The following is a 17,745-nucleotide window of genomic DNA, read 5'->3' as shown; positions in this document are numbered from 1 at the left end:
ACAAATACAAGGAGCAAAAAAAAAATAAACCACATGTATATCAGGCCTGAGTCACCTGCAGAAGCGTTTGTGAAGCACTCCATTACAAAAACCTGAGGGTCTGAGGATGACAAATGTGTACCCAAAGAATCTGTGATTGGATCGGGGATTAAGGGGCTGCCGTGTCTCTGAAGGAAAACAGGAAGGAGACGGACAGACAGAGAGTGAAAAGAAAGAGATGCAAGCGAAGGGACGGGTGGAAAGGGGACAGTAAACGAATGTCAGACTGCCCAGGCAGGGAGACGGAGTGGCAGAGTGGGTGGGCTTTGACAGACACATCTCACACAGGCTGACAGCTCCGTCAATAGCCCCAGGATGGCCGCCCTGATTGACAGCTAGCAGGTGGCGCATGAATGGAGTTGTCAGGCCGACTGTCAGTCAAAGTCACATCGCTGTGGCTACAAGGCCCCGGCTGAACAGGCACACAGCTGCCCAAGGTGATCTCTGGGTGTACACGCAGACTTTTGGCACGGGAGGCCGAGGCAGCTCAGATCATCCTAAAATTACCATACACGGCAGCGGCAGCGTACAATATCCACGTTGATTGTGGACCTCTTCTTTTTTTTTACACTAGTGGGCAGATCTGGTATACACACACATGGGTAGTTCCACTCAATTTACAAAAAAACAGAAAGGGTAAAAAAAAACAAAAAAAAAACAGAAAGGATTTGAATGTACTATCAATGAATCTCTGCAGTTTTTCCATTTCCTTGGTTCCCCTTAATTGAGCATTGTTCCAGCACGAGGGCATGAAGCATAGGAGTTAATGGGCAATAATTATATGTGAGAGAGGCTTTCTCCCTGGAGTGGAATCCAGAACAAATGGAAGCTCCGATGTGCAACATTCTACTTCATTACATCTGCCGCGATTAAAGCCCGAACATCTGGCACCGTATCCTGACAGATAGACAAGACTTCTGGACTGGAAGGGAAATCGAGCGATATTTACAAAAAAAAAAAAAAAAAATGTAACACAGGATATTTACTGGATGAAAGAACAAGTGCTTTGGGCAGGCACGGTACATTCTCCCTATCAGACAAGTGTTGAGCTGATAGATGCGTGTAAACACAAGTGAATCGTTTGGACACTCTTGACAAAATGAACGGCACTAAACAGCCTCGCTACACGTTCACATCACGACGGACTTTATTATTATTATTATTATTATTATAGGCAGCTTCTTTTTGCTACAGATAAATACGTACTGTGGCTCTTCAAGTAAACACTGGAATGTACATCAAGGTTGGTTGTTAACTTGTTTTTTTTTTTCTTCTTCTTCTTCCTCTCTTTCTCTCTCTCAACAATCTCAATCATCCTAACCCCCTCTGCGAGGTGAAGCTAAAACAATAATCATAACTGTCTGTGTCTGCTGTTGCCACGACAACGTCAAGTCCCACAGAGTGATGTCATGCCAATCTGGTCTCTTCCTGACGCGCGACTGTCCCCGGTGATGCTCTGAGGCAATCTGGAGGGCCGCTGGGGCGTGTGCGAGCGTCGGAGGCGGCGGTCGGGGTAGAGGCTGTTGTCGAAGGGTTTGCGGTGGACACAGAGGACGTGGGTCTTCAGGTTGCCCTTCTGGGAGGCGCTATAGGGGCAGTACCTGCACTGGAATGGCTTCCGAGCTGGTGAAAGAAAGAAAGAGTGCAGACGGAAGAAACAGATTTAATACCGAGAGTAAGTAGTTTCACCTCTGCAGGGTCTGAAATGACCAGCTGGTGAAGACTAAATGTCACAATGCATTTCCTTTTAAAGATAAATCAATGATCAGCTCTGGTTTACAATAATAATATAAAAAAAAGTTCAGTATTGTGTTAAAACATGAACATTTTGTTGTTCTGGCAAGTGTCTTCATGTCATTATGAAATACAAACTTGTCACGTTATAACAGGAATCTTTTCTTGTCATTACAGTATCTCATTTATCATAAAGTTTGACATTATGACTTGATCTCTTATTGTTAAAACAGAAAACTTTTCACACTATAACAAGATATTATCACGTCGTATGTTAGATCAGCATCATGTTATATGGTGAAACATTATAACAACAAGTCATCAGGTCATATAACTAGAGGTGTAACGATGTATTGATCTGGATCGATGTATAGATTCAATGATCCAGAAGCATCGATGCAAAGTGAAAACATAGATTCATATCCCCGCCATTGCTAAGATACGCCTTTATTTTGAAATTCCCACATCTGTGTCACTGTTTTCCACTAATACACAACTCCTTTCTAAACCGTGTCTGGAGCCACTGAAGAGTTCAGTAATACAATTATCAAATTATATTTTAGTTGCTTCTTGTGAGTTGATATAAATGCAACTGATTGTGTTAAGTGGATCTATGATATCATCTCGTATTGATCGCAGGCCCCGTGATCAATCGAATAGAAATCGTATCGTGGCAGATTTTGTGACGTGACATCGTATTGTGATGATACTTGTGATTTAAACCCCTGATTATAACAAGATAAACTGCATATTAATATAGCAAAACAAGTTTCTTGTTATAACAATACAAGTTTATACTTACACTGTGAATAGTGAAAACTGCTGTAAGAAGTGATACTGATTCTGACTCTTCACTAAATGTTTCACAGAACACAGGTTATTTCTCATGAAAAAAAGGATTTGCTACTAATACTTTCTTTCTCCAGTATTGTAGCTCATCCGTCGTCAAGTTAGAAGTGAAACCGTTCTCATGCACTGATGTTTCCGTAATGTTAAATCATGTTTCCTCTTTGTTATGGTTTTGTAGGAGAGTGTACCACCATAAACTGTGACACTAATGTGGCCTCATAATAACAAGCTGCACTTTCTTACAGTCTAAACTTTACCAGAACACTGTGACACCTCATGAGCTAACAGGTTTTTTTTATAAAAAGTCCAGCAAGTTCTGATTCATTGTAAAACATTTCCTGCCTATGACACGAACACAGCCGTGCACACACACACACACAGACACACACAGACACACACACAAATAAACACACACACAAGTGTTGAGTTGAGGAATGACAGACGTCTGCAGCTGGGAGGCGAGGCATGCCAAAACTTCCTGTCTGTCCCCCTCTTTAGCGCCCGCTACATAACTCCACTGCAAATAATGTGAACCTTCATGACACAGCACACGGTGTACCTTTAAGACACTAACAACACGGCATACCGTTAATAGCTTCCAGAAGTTTATCTGACCTCAATAAAAATCAGTATGACACCAAAGCCTGAAGGTGTTGCTAAGATCAAAACCAAAAGTGTGACTCATTTACCTGTCTACCTCGACAGCCATGTGTCCTTGTTCACTGCGGTGCTATTTTTGAGATGTTACCTCATATAATGACTGTCTCTTCCCCCCCTGTCTAACACTTCAATGTGTTTTTCTGTGATTCATGGTTACAGTAAACCATTATGTGCTGATGTCATTTGACATCACTTCCCAAAAACTGAGGGCTGCCTCAGCCTTTTCACCCCGCCCTCGCCTCTTCCTCTCTATTTGCTCCTCATCAGAGTCGAGACAGCTGTAGGCAGCTGAACACTCGCTTTCACATCTACATAAAAAAGGTGTTTTTTCGGGGGGAAAGTGGGAAAACTCACAGAAGGTGTGAGCAATAAAAGGTAATGCTCCATCTGTTGGTGTATAATAACCTGATGGCCGTAAAGGACACACATCGACATTCACACACCAGTCAGGGAGAGGATGAGGCCTGACACATCTGAATATCATCAGGATGGCACAGAGGGTATTGTGTGTGTGTGTGTGTGTGTGTGTGTGTGTGTGTGTGTGAGAGAGAGAGAGAGAGAATAGTCTCAGTGAGCGAGGGAGGGGGAGCTGTCTGAGAGGAACAATAGTAAAAGAAAAGCTTTGTCAAAATCCAGGTACGAAGCAGTTTGTGGTGCGTGTTAAACTCCACCTGTCTCACTTCCTCACTTCAACTACTCCAAGCCTCAATCAGTGGAAGTAGAAAAACAGGAAATAGGTGGTCGGACAGCCAAAAAATTTTTAAAAAAATCTCCTATTTTAAACTGTTAAAACTTTGACGTATGTAAAAGTTGCCTGGGAAAAAACCATCATCCCGCTCTCCAGATCTTACACATCCGCTGTGACTCGAGGGAGACTGGGCAGATTTCCCTCAATCGTGTTAAAAACTCTTGTAAATGCACTCAGAGGTTGCGAGAGATCCTGTAGCCCATTACACTTTCATAAAGTCAGTTAATAATAAGCCAAAAGGTCGCCGTCTACATCAGTCGCGTGTTGCCCTGCTTGTCTTCCCCCCCCCCTCAGCCTCTATCGCCTTTTCCCCTCTCTCTCCCCTCCTCGTCTCCCCGGGTCTGCTGTTCTTTTTCTTCCCTCCCATCAGAGGAGAGGGGAGGTCCAAGAGAGGGCAACCTCCAAATAAGTTCCATTAATCACAAGCCAGAGTCTAATGTAACTAATATTTTACAATTAGAGGAGACAGCAGTGGGCTCCGAGCCATCCATCTCTTCACCACATGATCCTCCATTCATAGGCTGCTGCAGCCACAGCTTCAGACATGCCACACACACACAGACACACACACACACACACACACACACACACTCATGCACGCACTTGTATGCGTGTACAGATACACAGATGCACAAATAGACTGGACAGGAAATGAGAGGGGTGGGATTGTGTGGTGTTGAGACAAAGAGTGAAGACAGAACAGCCGAATGAGTGATTACTGACTTTGACTCTGTAACACTGACATTGGACCGTATTAAAGGATAATTCGGGGGTTTATTACAAGTCGGGGTCTTACGTAATTATGGCCGTCATTTTCATCTGTACGCGCCGAAGTGATCGCTGAAATCTGGGAACGCGACAACATCGCAAACGACAGTGTCAGACGTGGCAGGAGTCACAGGCGGTCAGGTGATCGGGTTGTGAAGAAGCTAACAGTTTAGCAAGATTAGCCAAACCACTTTATTTAATAATACAGTTATTTACTGGCTGCATGAGAAACTGTGTGTGTGCTCACGACTACAGCAGGCATGCCAGGTCAGAGGTGAACCAGGAGGCCAGTCTGTGAAACCAGTCACCATGTTCTCTGTGGGTCACACACTAGTTTACATACAATCTAATTCTGTCTCTTAAAATGTGTCCTTCATCTAAAATACATGTTTGAGGCTTTAATATAACATTAATTAAACACTTGCAGACTTAATTTACCTGTTGGGTCCCTGAATTCACCCCCAACACAGTAAATAGCTAAAACAAACACAGGTGAAACATCAGAAAGGCCAGAACATCATGTTTAAATATATATCTTTTAATGTTACAGCTGTGGCTGAACATGACAGCAGAAATATCTCTGTGTTTCTCGTCCACTCGAGACTTTTAGCGTAATCGCTTCACCTGCCAGGAGAGAGTCGAGTACGTCAGCCGACTGTGTTACACCTCAATGTGTCGTCAAACAACACCTTTCACAAAAGAGACGTATCGTGTTTACTGTAACGTTTTAGAAGTGCCGGGATTTGTTTTACTTTCAGACAATGCCAAGTGTCTTCCTGTTTCCTCTCTTCATGCTAGCTAAGCTATCCTTTACCTGGCTTTAGCCTAGCTACATGGTTAGAGGACAGATATGACATTAGTATCTTTAACGTACATTACATACATTTAACTCGAAGCTGGAAAATAAAACGATATGTAGGGCTATTTCTGCAGAACGTCAAATTCCTTTTTACAGATAAGTACAATTTTATACTGTGTACTGTACTCAGTACTTTCGGTCAGGTTGGATTTCATCTTTCTGTTTTCTCTGAACATTTACAGACAAAATTAAATGACAATTTTGCTCATTTTGGACTTCCATTCTGCACTAGAGTGTTGTATTTAGCCAACATTTAATAGTTTTTAATGTTGGCTTCTTTTGCTCGACGTAAATCAGATGTAGAGAATTAGGTATCAAGGAAAGTTTTATGTTCCTATCCACCTGATTTCAAACCGTGCACTTCCCTGTCAGCATATTTGCATAACGTTGTCCACATATATGTGTGTTTGCACCTGCAGCGCATGTTTTCCTCTGTGTGAGTGTGTGTGTGTGTGTGTGTGTGTGTGTGTGTGTGTGCGGTGAGAGTGTGTTGTGTGTCACAGTCCGAGATAATGACCATGATGACAGTGGCGGGGCCGACGGGGGCCAGAGGAGCTGAATGGTGACGGATGACACAGGGCTGAGCTCTGATGGTGCACAGACAGTGAGTGATGACTGCACATCCTTCCCAGTGCTCCACCCTTCATTATCTCTATGGGGAGAAGCGCGGCACAAAGGCAGGCCGCGCTGCCCTCTTGCTGCCCTCAAACGACATCTGCTCATGGAGACAGCCGCACTACCGCTCCTCTTTCACCTCCCTGTCGCTCCATCTATCTCCATCTATGGTGATCTTTCTCGCTCCTTTTCTCTCTCCTTTTTCTCTCGCTCTCTGTCACCCTCTCCGCGGAGGGTACGCAGAGGTCAGACAATGAGATAATGACTCACCCCTTTCAACCTTTCAAATCAGGCCCTTTTATTTCCCTCCGTCCTCTGTTGCTCTTTCATTCTTAATCCTTTCTTTATCGATCTTCTCATATTCACTTGTTCTCAGGCGTCTGAGAGGCCTGATCTGATGTCGCAGAAGAGACAGCTGGTTTTTAGTAAACTGGTTAACTGGTTTTTAAGTTGGATAATGAGTCTCAACCCAAAGGCATTCATGGCGCCACACTCCCAAAAAAATAAATAAATAAATAAATAAAAATAGTTGTCCAAATTGTGCCTGTAAAATATGAAAGCATGCCATAATACCTGCCAGAGAAATATTTAGAAGCCTCACAGCAACTCGACTGTTAGAGTGGTAAATGTTGCCATCTAGTGGTTCAGTCTGAGCAGTGCAGCGAGGAGAGTTTCTGTTTAAAACACAAGGGAGGGCTCAGTGAGACTAATGAGCATGCAGACAGGTTCAACCAGAGGTCACCATCTGGCCAATTACCACTGCTGGCACATTGGAGCCGACCTGAACTGTCATCACAAACACATCACTCCATGTCCAAACTGCCCGGCAATATGTCACCATGCCACTCGACGTGCCATACAGTATGGAGAGGATGGGGGCAACAGGAGACAGCCCCATGACAAAGCCACCTGGTCAGCACTGCAGACAGGACAGGCTGCCGGGCCACCTGCTTAGTTCAGTTTTAGAGGACACTCGATGGACTCTCAATGTCAGTTACCCGTCTCAGTGTCCAGTTTGACTGACAGGTGTTTATTGTGTCTTTGACATCTACTTCCTCTGGGAGAGAGACAGAGAGAGAGAGAGAGAAAAAAAAAATATGGAGGATCAATCTCCAGCGAACAAAAGGCGAGGGAGGCTCTAAATAACTCCCAGCAGCAGCGGACGCTGCATTGATCCGATTGCAGCAAAACACAAGCGACAGTTAGAGAATTATACTGAATTTAAAGTAAAAAGAGGTTTATTGATGTTTAAATGTTGTTACATTTTTAATGGGATTTAGAATATGAGCTTAAAAGCTGCAGGCTGGTCCGAATCTCTGTCTCTCTGGTGTTACAGGCTGCGTGTAGTGTTGAATACTCAGGTGAAAGTACTCAGAACACACAGTAAAACTACTCAGTTATGAGTAAAAGTCATGTAATCAAAATGTAATTGAAGTAAAAGTACAGGAAGTGTTCTACAGGCGGTGCTGCGGCTGAATGAGCTAAAATATTTGGAGGAGAACAAAACATCAACAGTTGATTTCTTACATTACAGGAATATTTTTTTGTATAACAACATTTCTGGTATAAAATGTTTAAATATGTAAATAAGTCTGCTTAATTGAATATTCACTAATCTGTATACATTACCAGAACAGATATCTGAACTAAAATAAACGCCAAAATGTGTATTTTGGAAGTTTCTTTCATTATGTTTCAGAGCTAACAGCCCCAAATCTATTAAAATATACACATATATTAATACAGTTAAAAGTAAAGCGAGACTGTTATTATATCGTACATTATATTATTGATTAGACTGGAAGCTATTGATGTAGGACTGCTGATATTGATGATTATTTTCATCATGAATTTATCTGGTGATTATTTTTTTGTATTAATTGATCGATTGTTTGGTTTGTGAAACTTCTGAAATGCCGTCACGATTAGCTGGAGTCCAGCGTGAACCTGCTGAGCCTCACAGTGATAAAGAATATATTAAAATTATGTAAATAATTAAAAGGAAATGCTAAAAAAAAATCTTCACATTTTGTGAAGCTTGATCCATGAAATGACCGATGACTTGTTTGCTAAATATTAACAAAAAAAAAACATTTCTAGTACGTCTAATTGTAACGTAAGCACTGTACTCTGGTGAATGTACTTAGTTACATTTCACCACTGATTACACACAGAAGGAAACATGTACAGTGTGACGGCTGAGACAGGAGCTGAAGAGGAGCGCTGCTTTTCGGCGTATTATAATCACCATCTGTACCATCAAATGGAAAACTACATCTTGCTGTTAGAATCATAAAGAAAAGGAACAGATGTTAATCCCTAATGGAGTTGACAGGCACTTTCCTGTCTTTCACATGAACATATTGAGTTTCTGAATAAGAGGGGGATCAGAGGGAAGGTGTATCATGTTGCACTCATAATACATGCATATCAAAGACCCCAGCTGTTGGATTCCCTCTCCTGAGAGACAGCATTATTAAATCTGCACTCAGCAAGCATATCACACCAGCACAAGAGCTTAAGCCTCTCCATCAGTGGGCTCCGTTGGCTTGGGCGATTTGTAACCTATCACACGAGGAGATTATATCATCCTTTAAAGTGTAGGGGTAATCAGTGCCACGCACCTGTGTCTTCTTTAGTCCTTATTTGAGATCAGAGACAAGATCTGGCGAGAGAAAAGCGCTATAAGAGAAGTGTGTTGTTTGTAATTGGCATGATTTATTCACACACTCACGCTCGCTCCTCACACTTCCGCTGTCAGGTGATGAGGGCTGAGATACTGACAGAAAAAAACTTTTTTTGGGGGATTTCTACAGCAGCATCCTTGTGGGTGACATTGTCACGTATTGTTCCAAAGTGTACAGAGTGCCAGCCAGCCGGTTATATTTAGAATTTAGTCAACCAATTGTATGATTGTAATACTGCCATCTGCAGTGGTCTATCACATTCAGATGGGCTGGTAAAAAGCATCTAAAAGGAGATAACAAGATGAGGAAAAAAGGGAAAGGACCATTTTTGTCCACAAGGTGGCACTAGAGACTTTCAGATGTGAAGGCAACGTCCTGGTTACAGTGACAGCTGCATGTAGCATATATGATGTATAAGCTGATGCTCACCCGATGCAACATCTTTGTCCGCGTCCCCGCCGCCGTTCAGACCGTCTGTGTGTGCGCCGCCAGGTGTGCTGCTCAGGTTCCCCTGGGATCTGAGGAAGGAGAGCAGGCCGCCCTGGTGCTGGAGCTGCTCGGCCTGTCCCGGAGTCAAGTTCTCCAGAGAGGAGATGGGAGATCCAGCCACAGCTCGACCCCAAGCTCCCGGCTTGTCTTGCTTCGTCTCAAACTCAGCCTGTCCCAGCTCCTCCGGCTTGAGGACGTTATTTTTCGGCATCTTCCACTTGGCAGCGTCGTCGTGTTCCTCCTCCCTCCCTCGCTCAGATTTCTCAAATTCACCTTCGCCGTCGAGCCCCGTGGAGCCCGCATTCTGTGTGTTCATCTCTTCTTTTGTTCCCTGCACCAAAAGGTCACACTGATATGCGGGTTTCACACTGAGTTCAGCTGCAGCATTAGAGTAACTTTGTAGCCGGCGGGCAATGGAGGAGGAGAGTCCATTACTAAAAACGGCAGACATCTGCACCAGTGCAGCAGGAGACACGGCTGAATGAGACATGACAGACTCCGGCCTGACAGACAAATCTAAAGGCTCATACTGGGACTTCCTGGTTTGAGCAGATAAGGAGGCGTCCGCACCTGCGTCTTTGTCAGCGAGGTCGGGCTGCTTGTTGATGAGCAGGGCGTTTTCGCCGTGGCTCTCCAGGCCGAGGTAGTGACCTGCAGCTGGGCTCCAGTCTTCCCTGGATCGAGGTCTGAGCTTGGGGTTGGGGCTGGAGCTGCTGCTGCTGCTGGTGGGCTGCAGTGGAGAAGAAAGATCCCTGCTGTTTTGCCAGTGGGGGAAGTGGTAGCGATCCAGATGGAAGCCGAGGGAGGCCGTCTGCGCTGCGGTGTAGTCGCTGGAGAGTGGACACCTGTAGACTTTCTCACCTAACACAGACAATAACAGCAAAAACATAATACAATCCAGATCAAATTAGGAAACTATGTGTATATGAGGCATGCTGAGCTTTTTTTTTCCATTTTTTTTTCTTTCTGAGAGAAGTATGTACCAACAAGCGTTGTCTAAACATGAAAAATGTTGCAATCCCACACCAGGCTGAGTTGAATGATTTAAGCGCTGCCCTGCAGTAAATCAAGCTTGTAATCAGCTTTCAGCTCCAGTGATCCATCATTTTACAGTATGGACGCCACCACCATGTGCAATAAATACACCCAAAGATGTTAACACCAAACAAGATTCTTCCAGAAATAATAAACAGTGAAATTTAAAGCAACTAGAACGAGGCAGATGTCGCAGACAAGAACCTCATTCCATCAAAACCAGTAAGTGGGTTTCCCAGTCAGATATAACGAAGTCCAACATGTGAGCGGTTCTGATTAACCGCACCGTGCGCCGTGGCTGAGTTTATTTTTGCTTCATACTTGAAAAATGGTGCGCTGGAGCCATAATTCAAAAAGTACAAAGTGTATTATTGTGGAGAATGACAAAGGGTAATTTTTCTCCTTTTAGCCGGTGAAAAATATCCATCTGGAAACAAGATTTGATCCCACTCACCGTAACTTTTAATTAAAGGTAATTTAAATGCCTTCTTCCCTCTGTTTACCTACAGCTTAATCCTTACAGCCATCACAGAGACTCCCTCCAGGGTTAAACACACTCTCCCTGTGACCATTTTGAGTTAGTGATTGTCTGAGACCTCAGCCTTGCACTGTCTTTAAACAGCCCAGCTGTTTCGCTGCCATTCCAATTACAGTAAAAGTCATCCGACGCCATTAAGCCACAAATATTGGCAGTTTATTGCCCAACACTCTCCTGGCATTTGAAGGTCAGGTCATACATTATACTGTGTCTTTTAGGGATGCGTCTGGGATAGAGAGATAAACCCACCACCATTAATTTAATTCTATGCATATTGATGCCTTATTGTTCTTCTTTAATGGACTAATATCTGAGTTACAACAGTGATTCATCCCCGCCAGAGAAATATCAATTTCATACACCCCGAGATCTGACCCTGAGGTAATTCTCCGAGGTAAATCTAAATCTAATGATCTGTACTTTGTTACTTTACTTTGTTTCCAACTTTAATAGAAAAACCGCCTTTGCGAGCTGAATGGCAGTAAAAGGACGACTGTTTTTTACTATTTCAGACGTACTAAACCGTAAAATAGCACCTGTATATTAATCAAACAGAGCTGAACCTAATGAAATTGAAAACTCGCTGCTGAAAAGGCAAAAAAAAAAAAAAAAAAAAGGATGGGGGTGGGTCGTCCTTGATCTGAAGACAGCCACCTGCGTTCAGCGCTGTATGTACGTGTTTGTGTGTACAGTATGTTTGATTTAACGTACATCGCGGGGGGGATGTGATGTGCGAGGGCGTGCAAGAGCGGGAAAGACACTTCAACAGTGCCACACCCTCGTCTCCAGTAACAGACCAACAAAAAAAAAAAAAAAAAAAATCTAAACTGCTTAATGGAACTCTTTCAGACACGCTATATATCTCAATTATTCTGTGGCTTAAATTACGATGACATTACCGGCCAGCCTTCCAAATGCAGAAAACACGTATATCTGACCTCATCTCTCAGCGTGGACCCCCCCCCCCCTTTTTTTTTTCTTTCTTCCTAAACCCATTTGCCAGCCTACACCAGAAAGCGGTAAAAAAACAACACAAAAGACTCGAAAAAAAGCCTCTGCCTGTTTCTCTCTTCTTTTTTTGGACGGGTGCCATCTTTGTGATTGCCTGGTTCATGCTAACTTAATCAGTTTAAGATTTACTTACACTGCCGAGGCTCCACATTATGTGAGGGGAGTAATTTTAGAGCTTAGATTTATCAACCAAAACTCCAATTACTGCATCATTACAAACCCCAGCCTCTCTCACCTAACACACAGCATCTAATGAAGTGATGCGTACGAGTTATCCGCCCTTACTGGATGTGAGAGGCAGAGGAGGGGTGACGGGGGGGATAGGTAGGTAAATAAATAAATAAATAAATAAGTAAATAAATGCCTCAAGTGAGCCGTGTCTGTGGAGAAAGGCGTGCAGCTGGGCTTGGACAAGTGATTCATTTCATATGGAAATAGGCTTTAAGATTTACAACCATACATCACCGTCAATGCAATCACAGCCTCACATACTATGCTTACATAGGCATCTGGCAGTTATATTGTAGATATCAAACTCTGTATACTGTCGGGAGGAGGAGGAGGAGGAGGAGGAGGAGGAGGAGGAGGAGGAGGAGGAGGAGGAGGGAGGTTTGGCTGTTTTTCTATATAAGCAATCAGGCACCTGAAATGCAAAAGCAGAGATACGTGGTGGCTGGTTTGGTTTAAGATGAAACAGAGTGAGAGCGAGCGAGAGAGAGAGAGAGAGAGAGTCACACACAAGACTGGTGAGAAAAACAGGGGCACCAGATGTTCTTTGATGTTTATAATAGCATATATTATTAATATTAATTAGACCACATAGTCAATGACGCATTTGGGACGTTTCCAAGTCAATTAAGCCAAATGGCATTCAGGAGACGGTGGAACAATATTTCAAGGCAGGTGTTCAGAACTCCCTGGGTAAATCTTTTTATCTGCATGCTAGGAAAACAAGCATTTTGAGCTTAATTTGAGCCTCATATCTGCAATAATAATTAAAAAGAGGATTAAAAGACAGAAGTGAGAGGGAGACGGAAAAGCCAACAGGTAATCAGTGTAGACAAACCAGTCAGACGGGCTCTGATCTCTGAATAAGAGCGGAATTTGTTTAAGCCCGACACAGGAGCGAGTTAGATAAGGACCTGTTCGGTTAAAAAAGATGCTTTTACTGTCAGCAATCACGAAGAATAGACTGATGTAACCGGAACGGTCGGATGAAAAGTGATAGTCTTTATCTGTGACTCTGTGTAAACCTCATGCTCATGTTACCATTCACAGTTTTCCACAGACGTTTATCGTTTTCAGGCTCTCTTAGCTTTTACTGTAAAAGACGAGCGAGAGGCAGAAAAACACATGTGGGGACAACATCATTACATGGCGTCTGCTCATTGACCTTGAGGTTAAGAGTTTTGAATGGGACTAATTAATAACTGTCAGAGCATTTTATGTTTGTTCGGCGTGCTTTTTATTCCGAGCTGCGATCTCACTGGTCCAATGTAGGTCAGAGGCCCGAAGCGTGCACCCTTCATTAGTTGATCATTTTGAGAGGAGTCGTCAGTTTTCTTAATCTCAGATTATAATTAAAGTCAAAGTGCATTTTTCAAATCTGCCCTGACGAGATGTTGAGAGAAGTAATTCCTCACGCGCGCTCTTCTATTGAAATCAAAGCGCCGGCGTCTAATTGAAGACGCTGCCTGTTTGTAGTTAAAAATCTAAATCCAGCACTGTATCTGGACGCATCGGGTAAAAGGAGCCGTCTCTCACTCTGACAGCCATGACTGTACTATATTTGCTATCCATATTGAGAACATCAATAACTTCATGACCACCATAGGCTGACTATGAATAATGCAGCCAGTAATTCTGGACTAATCAATGTTCCTCAAGCTGAACATCTGGCAGTGGTAATTCTTCCTCAGCATCTCCGCTCTCCTGAATTAGAAAACACTCGCTCTCTCTCGCTCTCTCCTGCCTCCACGTCCGACCGTCGAGACAGACAGACTTGATCAGTTACAACCCCCCACCTCCGAAAAAACTTATCCCTGTTATTAAACCCTCATCAAGTGGTGCGTGTTCTCCATATGTGTAGGATTTACCTATCTGTCCCGCAGCAGACCTGTGTGTTGAGCCAGGGCCAGCAGCGTGTGATTCTGTTAATTAATCTGTCATTGTGAGCGCAGGGAGCAGCTGCAGAGGTCTCTGGGATATATTGTCAGAGCTAAACAATGCGGTGCTAAGCCCCCAGAGTGAGTCTACCATTACACAAGACTAAGAACAGAGAGGAGAGGAGGAGAGGGGGAGAGAGAGAGAGCCTGCCGGATCCATCATTGACTAAAGCAATGACGCCTGACCTTTACAATGAATTAGTTTCCATGCTTAATATTGACTGAAATTAGAGTCTGATACTGAATGTGCCATCCCAGAACTGTGTGCACTCAAATCCTCAGCTAGCCAGCGATCATAAATGTTTTCTGGAAGTGACACCGTATGGTCTTGGTGATAGGGGAGAGGAGGGAAAGTGAAAAACAATAGAGCTTGAATATGTTTCTTAAAGAGCAACCAGAGAGGGGATTTGGCCGTAAACTGCCAGAATTTACATGTAAATATGCAGATACCAGTATGTGTGCACAATGTGGAAACAAAACATCTAATGAGATTAGACCTGATCCATTTATCTCTGCTATGCGGCCAACATTTAAGAGGATGCTGGATCAAATCCCACACGAGCGCGTCGGACTTAGATGTACATAACAGCAGCACTCCAACCGGAGAGAATAACCGCGGTCGCGTAAGCCAAACGAAAGAAACGGAACAAAAGTTTGGATTATTTCCTCGTCTCTTACCAACGCCGTTATAGCAGTAATTTAGGCTCATGATAACATGTTAGCAGGATGCCATGACAAGAAAGGCATTTACCCAGAGAGCCGAATCATCCAAATCACCAGGTGGAACAGAAGACTATCAATAAAAAATACCAGGTGGTAGATCAAATCATAAAAATCACTGGGTGGTATATATCAAATCATTAAAAACACCAGATGGCATGCATTAACATCTTGTGCCCCCGTAGGCAAGGGGTGGGGATGTGACGGATAAAAAATAGAGGGTACTAATTATCCCTACAATTCAACATGATGCCATTATCTTTAAAAGGAAGACAAAGTCCTCGTGCATGAACAGTAATATCTGTGGTTGTGTGGCTGACCCTGCACTTCATGTCCACCTACACGAAGCCAGAGGGAGACGCAGGCCGCAGTTGTCACATACGGCTATTATATATTTGGGGAAAAAAAGGGGGAGGAACATATAGAAAAGATAAAGATGTGAGATGCATACATCGGATCCTTTGTTGTGATAGTCTGAGGCTATTATTGTACTGCCTGAATCCCTTCTGAGACCATAAACATGTAATCCTGCAAAGACAAAATATTAAAGAGGCTCTTGATTCAGTGGGAGACTTCCTTAGTGTTGGAGGGCTCGCAAGAGGCAGATTATTATTATTATTTTTTTTTTTTTAAGCACAGTAGTCCTAAAATGCAACTAATGACTATTTTCACTGTCGATTAATCTGCTTATTATTTCTTTTGATTAGTCTAAATTTGTTGTTTGGTCTTTAAAAATGTAGGAAAATGGGGAAAAATGTCTCGTTTCATCTACGACCACAAAGATTTTTAGTTTACTGTCATGAAACGGAGCAAAGAAACCAGATGACATTGAATTTTAAGAAGCTGGAATCTGAGAATTTCAAGTGACTCTGGTATTATCAAAATAGTTGGTGATTAATTCAATAGCCGATCTAACTCATCAATTATCATTGATCAGTATCTCCGTCCTCCTGTCTTTAAGACTTTAAATCAGACATTAAAGTTGAAATGTCCTTATTTTCCTCTGAGAAAAGCTTGTTTATCCAGCGGCCGAGATATTCTATGAACACTGGATCCGTGTCATTCACAAAAGATATTTTACAGCTCGACCGACTTAACTGCTAAAATCATTAAAGCATCTTCAGAAAAACTGACTCGACTGAATTACCTGCAGCTGGAGAGGATGATTGTGGTCGGGAGTTCCCCATCTCTGTGACGATCTCCGTTGGCCCATGATTACTCACGCTGCCTGGGCTGCCGGGCCTGCTGATGGCCTTGGTGTCTGGATCACCCAGACACACTTTCCCATCGTCCACAGGGAGACATCTCTCAGATAGATAGGAGGAGCACTGCTGCTGGTCTTTAGGACTGAACATTTGCTGCTCGACAGGCAGCCCTGGAGTCATGACTTGCCAGCCAGAGTAGCTGCTGCTGCTGCTGTTGAGCGTTTCTCTGTTGGAGATGACTTTGTGCAGGTATTCCATGCTAGTGGAGCTCATAGGAGGGTGAAGATGATTCAAACCCAGCAAAGAAGAGCTTTCTGCATCTGTCAGCGGGCCTGGACCTGAGGAAATCATCCTCCCTAACATCTCCCTAACCTTCATGTCAACGCCCGCGGTGGCCAGTATCTGGTTATAATCTTGATGGTCGGCTCTCTCGGCCGCGAGGAAGCGGTTGTGAATGCGGGAGATGTACTGCGAGTAGAGGTTGCTCTGATGCTCTTGCGTCAGGTTACCCATGGAGGCGTTGTGCTCAGTGGGGAGATTACTGGTAGGCTTAGCTGCCAGCTTATTGAGGTGGACCTTCATGTGGTTCTTGAGAAACCAGGGTTCTTTGAATCGACGGCCACAGATCTGACAGCAGTGCTCAAACGAGTCCTTGTGTTTCCTCATGTGACCTTTCAGGAACCACGCCTGGCTGAAGGTCTGGCCACACACCTCGCAGGGGAATTCACCGACGGGCTTCCTCTTGTCACCAGCCCCCATCGCGGGCCTCTGTCCTGAGCCTGTGTCAGCAGTTATATGTGTCGTCTCGACGTGGCCGATCAGCTCCTCCTCTTGTGAGGCGGCAAACTCGCACAAGGTGCATTTGTAGGGTTTATGAAGGATCCTGATGTGGCGCTCGAGCTCCTGCCTCTTTCTGAACTTTCCTTTACAGAATGAGCAGCGGAAGCTGTTGGGTTGTTGCTGGATGGGATCATCGGGGATGGCGGTCGCCTTCGGAGAGGTGGAGGCGTGCGGCTGGCTCTCCGGAGCACCAGAGCTGGTTAAGAATGAGGGCTGAGTCGGGACAGTCTGTGACAGAAGGGGCTTCTGAAGTTGGTTCATATTGGATGTTTGAACATGACCACCTCGCGTCTGCCTGTCCCTCAGTATCGCCCTTTCCTCAAGCTCATGAAGCAACCTGTTCTCCTCCCTAATGCGCCCACGGCCTTTACCCAGAATGCCCTGCTTGTGAGTGCGGAGGTGTATCTTCAGGTTGCCCTTCTGCGCCGCCCTGTGGTCACAGTACGGGCACTTGAAGGGCTTCTCGCCGGTGTGCGTGCGCATGTGAAGGGACAGAATGCTGTTGAAGCGGAAGCGCTTCCCACACAGCGGGCACGGGTACTTCCTGTTCTTGCGGCTGTCATCCTGGGTGGAATTTACCTGGGAGACGATGCTCTGATTGGTGACTCTCAAGAACTGGGAAAGCTCTGCTCTCCCGTTCATACTGCTGAGGATCCTCGCATCCATGATTTGATTGGCCAGAAGCGCCATCTGGCTCCTAATTGGATCGCTGGACGGGGTAATGAAGCTGTCCTTTCTCGGGGACTGGGCTGGTGCTACAGTATGGTGGTCAGGGGAGTCTAT

At 44.2% G+C, this 17,745-nt stretch overlaps 1 protein-coding gene across 1 annotated transcript; it reads right to left on the bottom strand.

Moving 5' to 3' along the window:
- Positions 1 to 1,157: 1,157 nt before the first annotated feature.
- Positions 1,158 to 17,745, bottom strand: LOC119024141 (zinc finger protein 536-like; the record flags this gene model as incomplete). Its single annotated transcript, XM_037106634.1, has 3 exons — positions 1,158 to 1,662; positions 9,389 to 10,309; positions 16,065 to 17,745. Coding segments are annotated over 3 exons (2,838 nt in total), but the record flags the coding sequence as incomplete, so codon positions are not given.

Source organism: Acanthopagrus latus, chromosome 8 (assembly GCF_904848185.1).
Source record: "Acanthopagrus latus isolate v.2019 chromosome 8, fAcaLat1.1, whole genome shotgun sequence".
NCBI classification, from domain to species: domain Eukaryota; kingdom Metazoa; phylum Chordata; class Actinopteri; order Spariformes; family Sparidae; genus Acanthopagrus; species Acanthopagrus latus.
The sequence above is the reverse complement of the archived record's forward strand: the minus strand, read 5'-3'. Positions and strand labels throughout refer to the sequence as shown.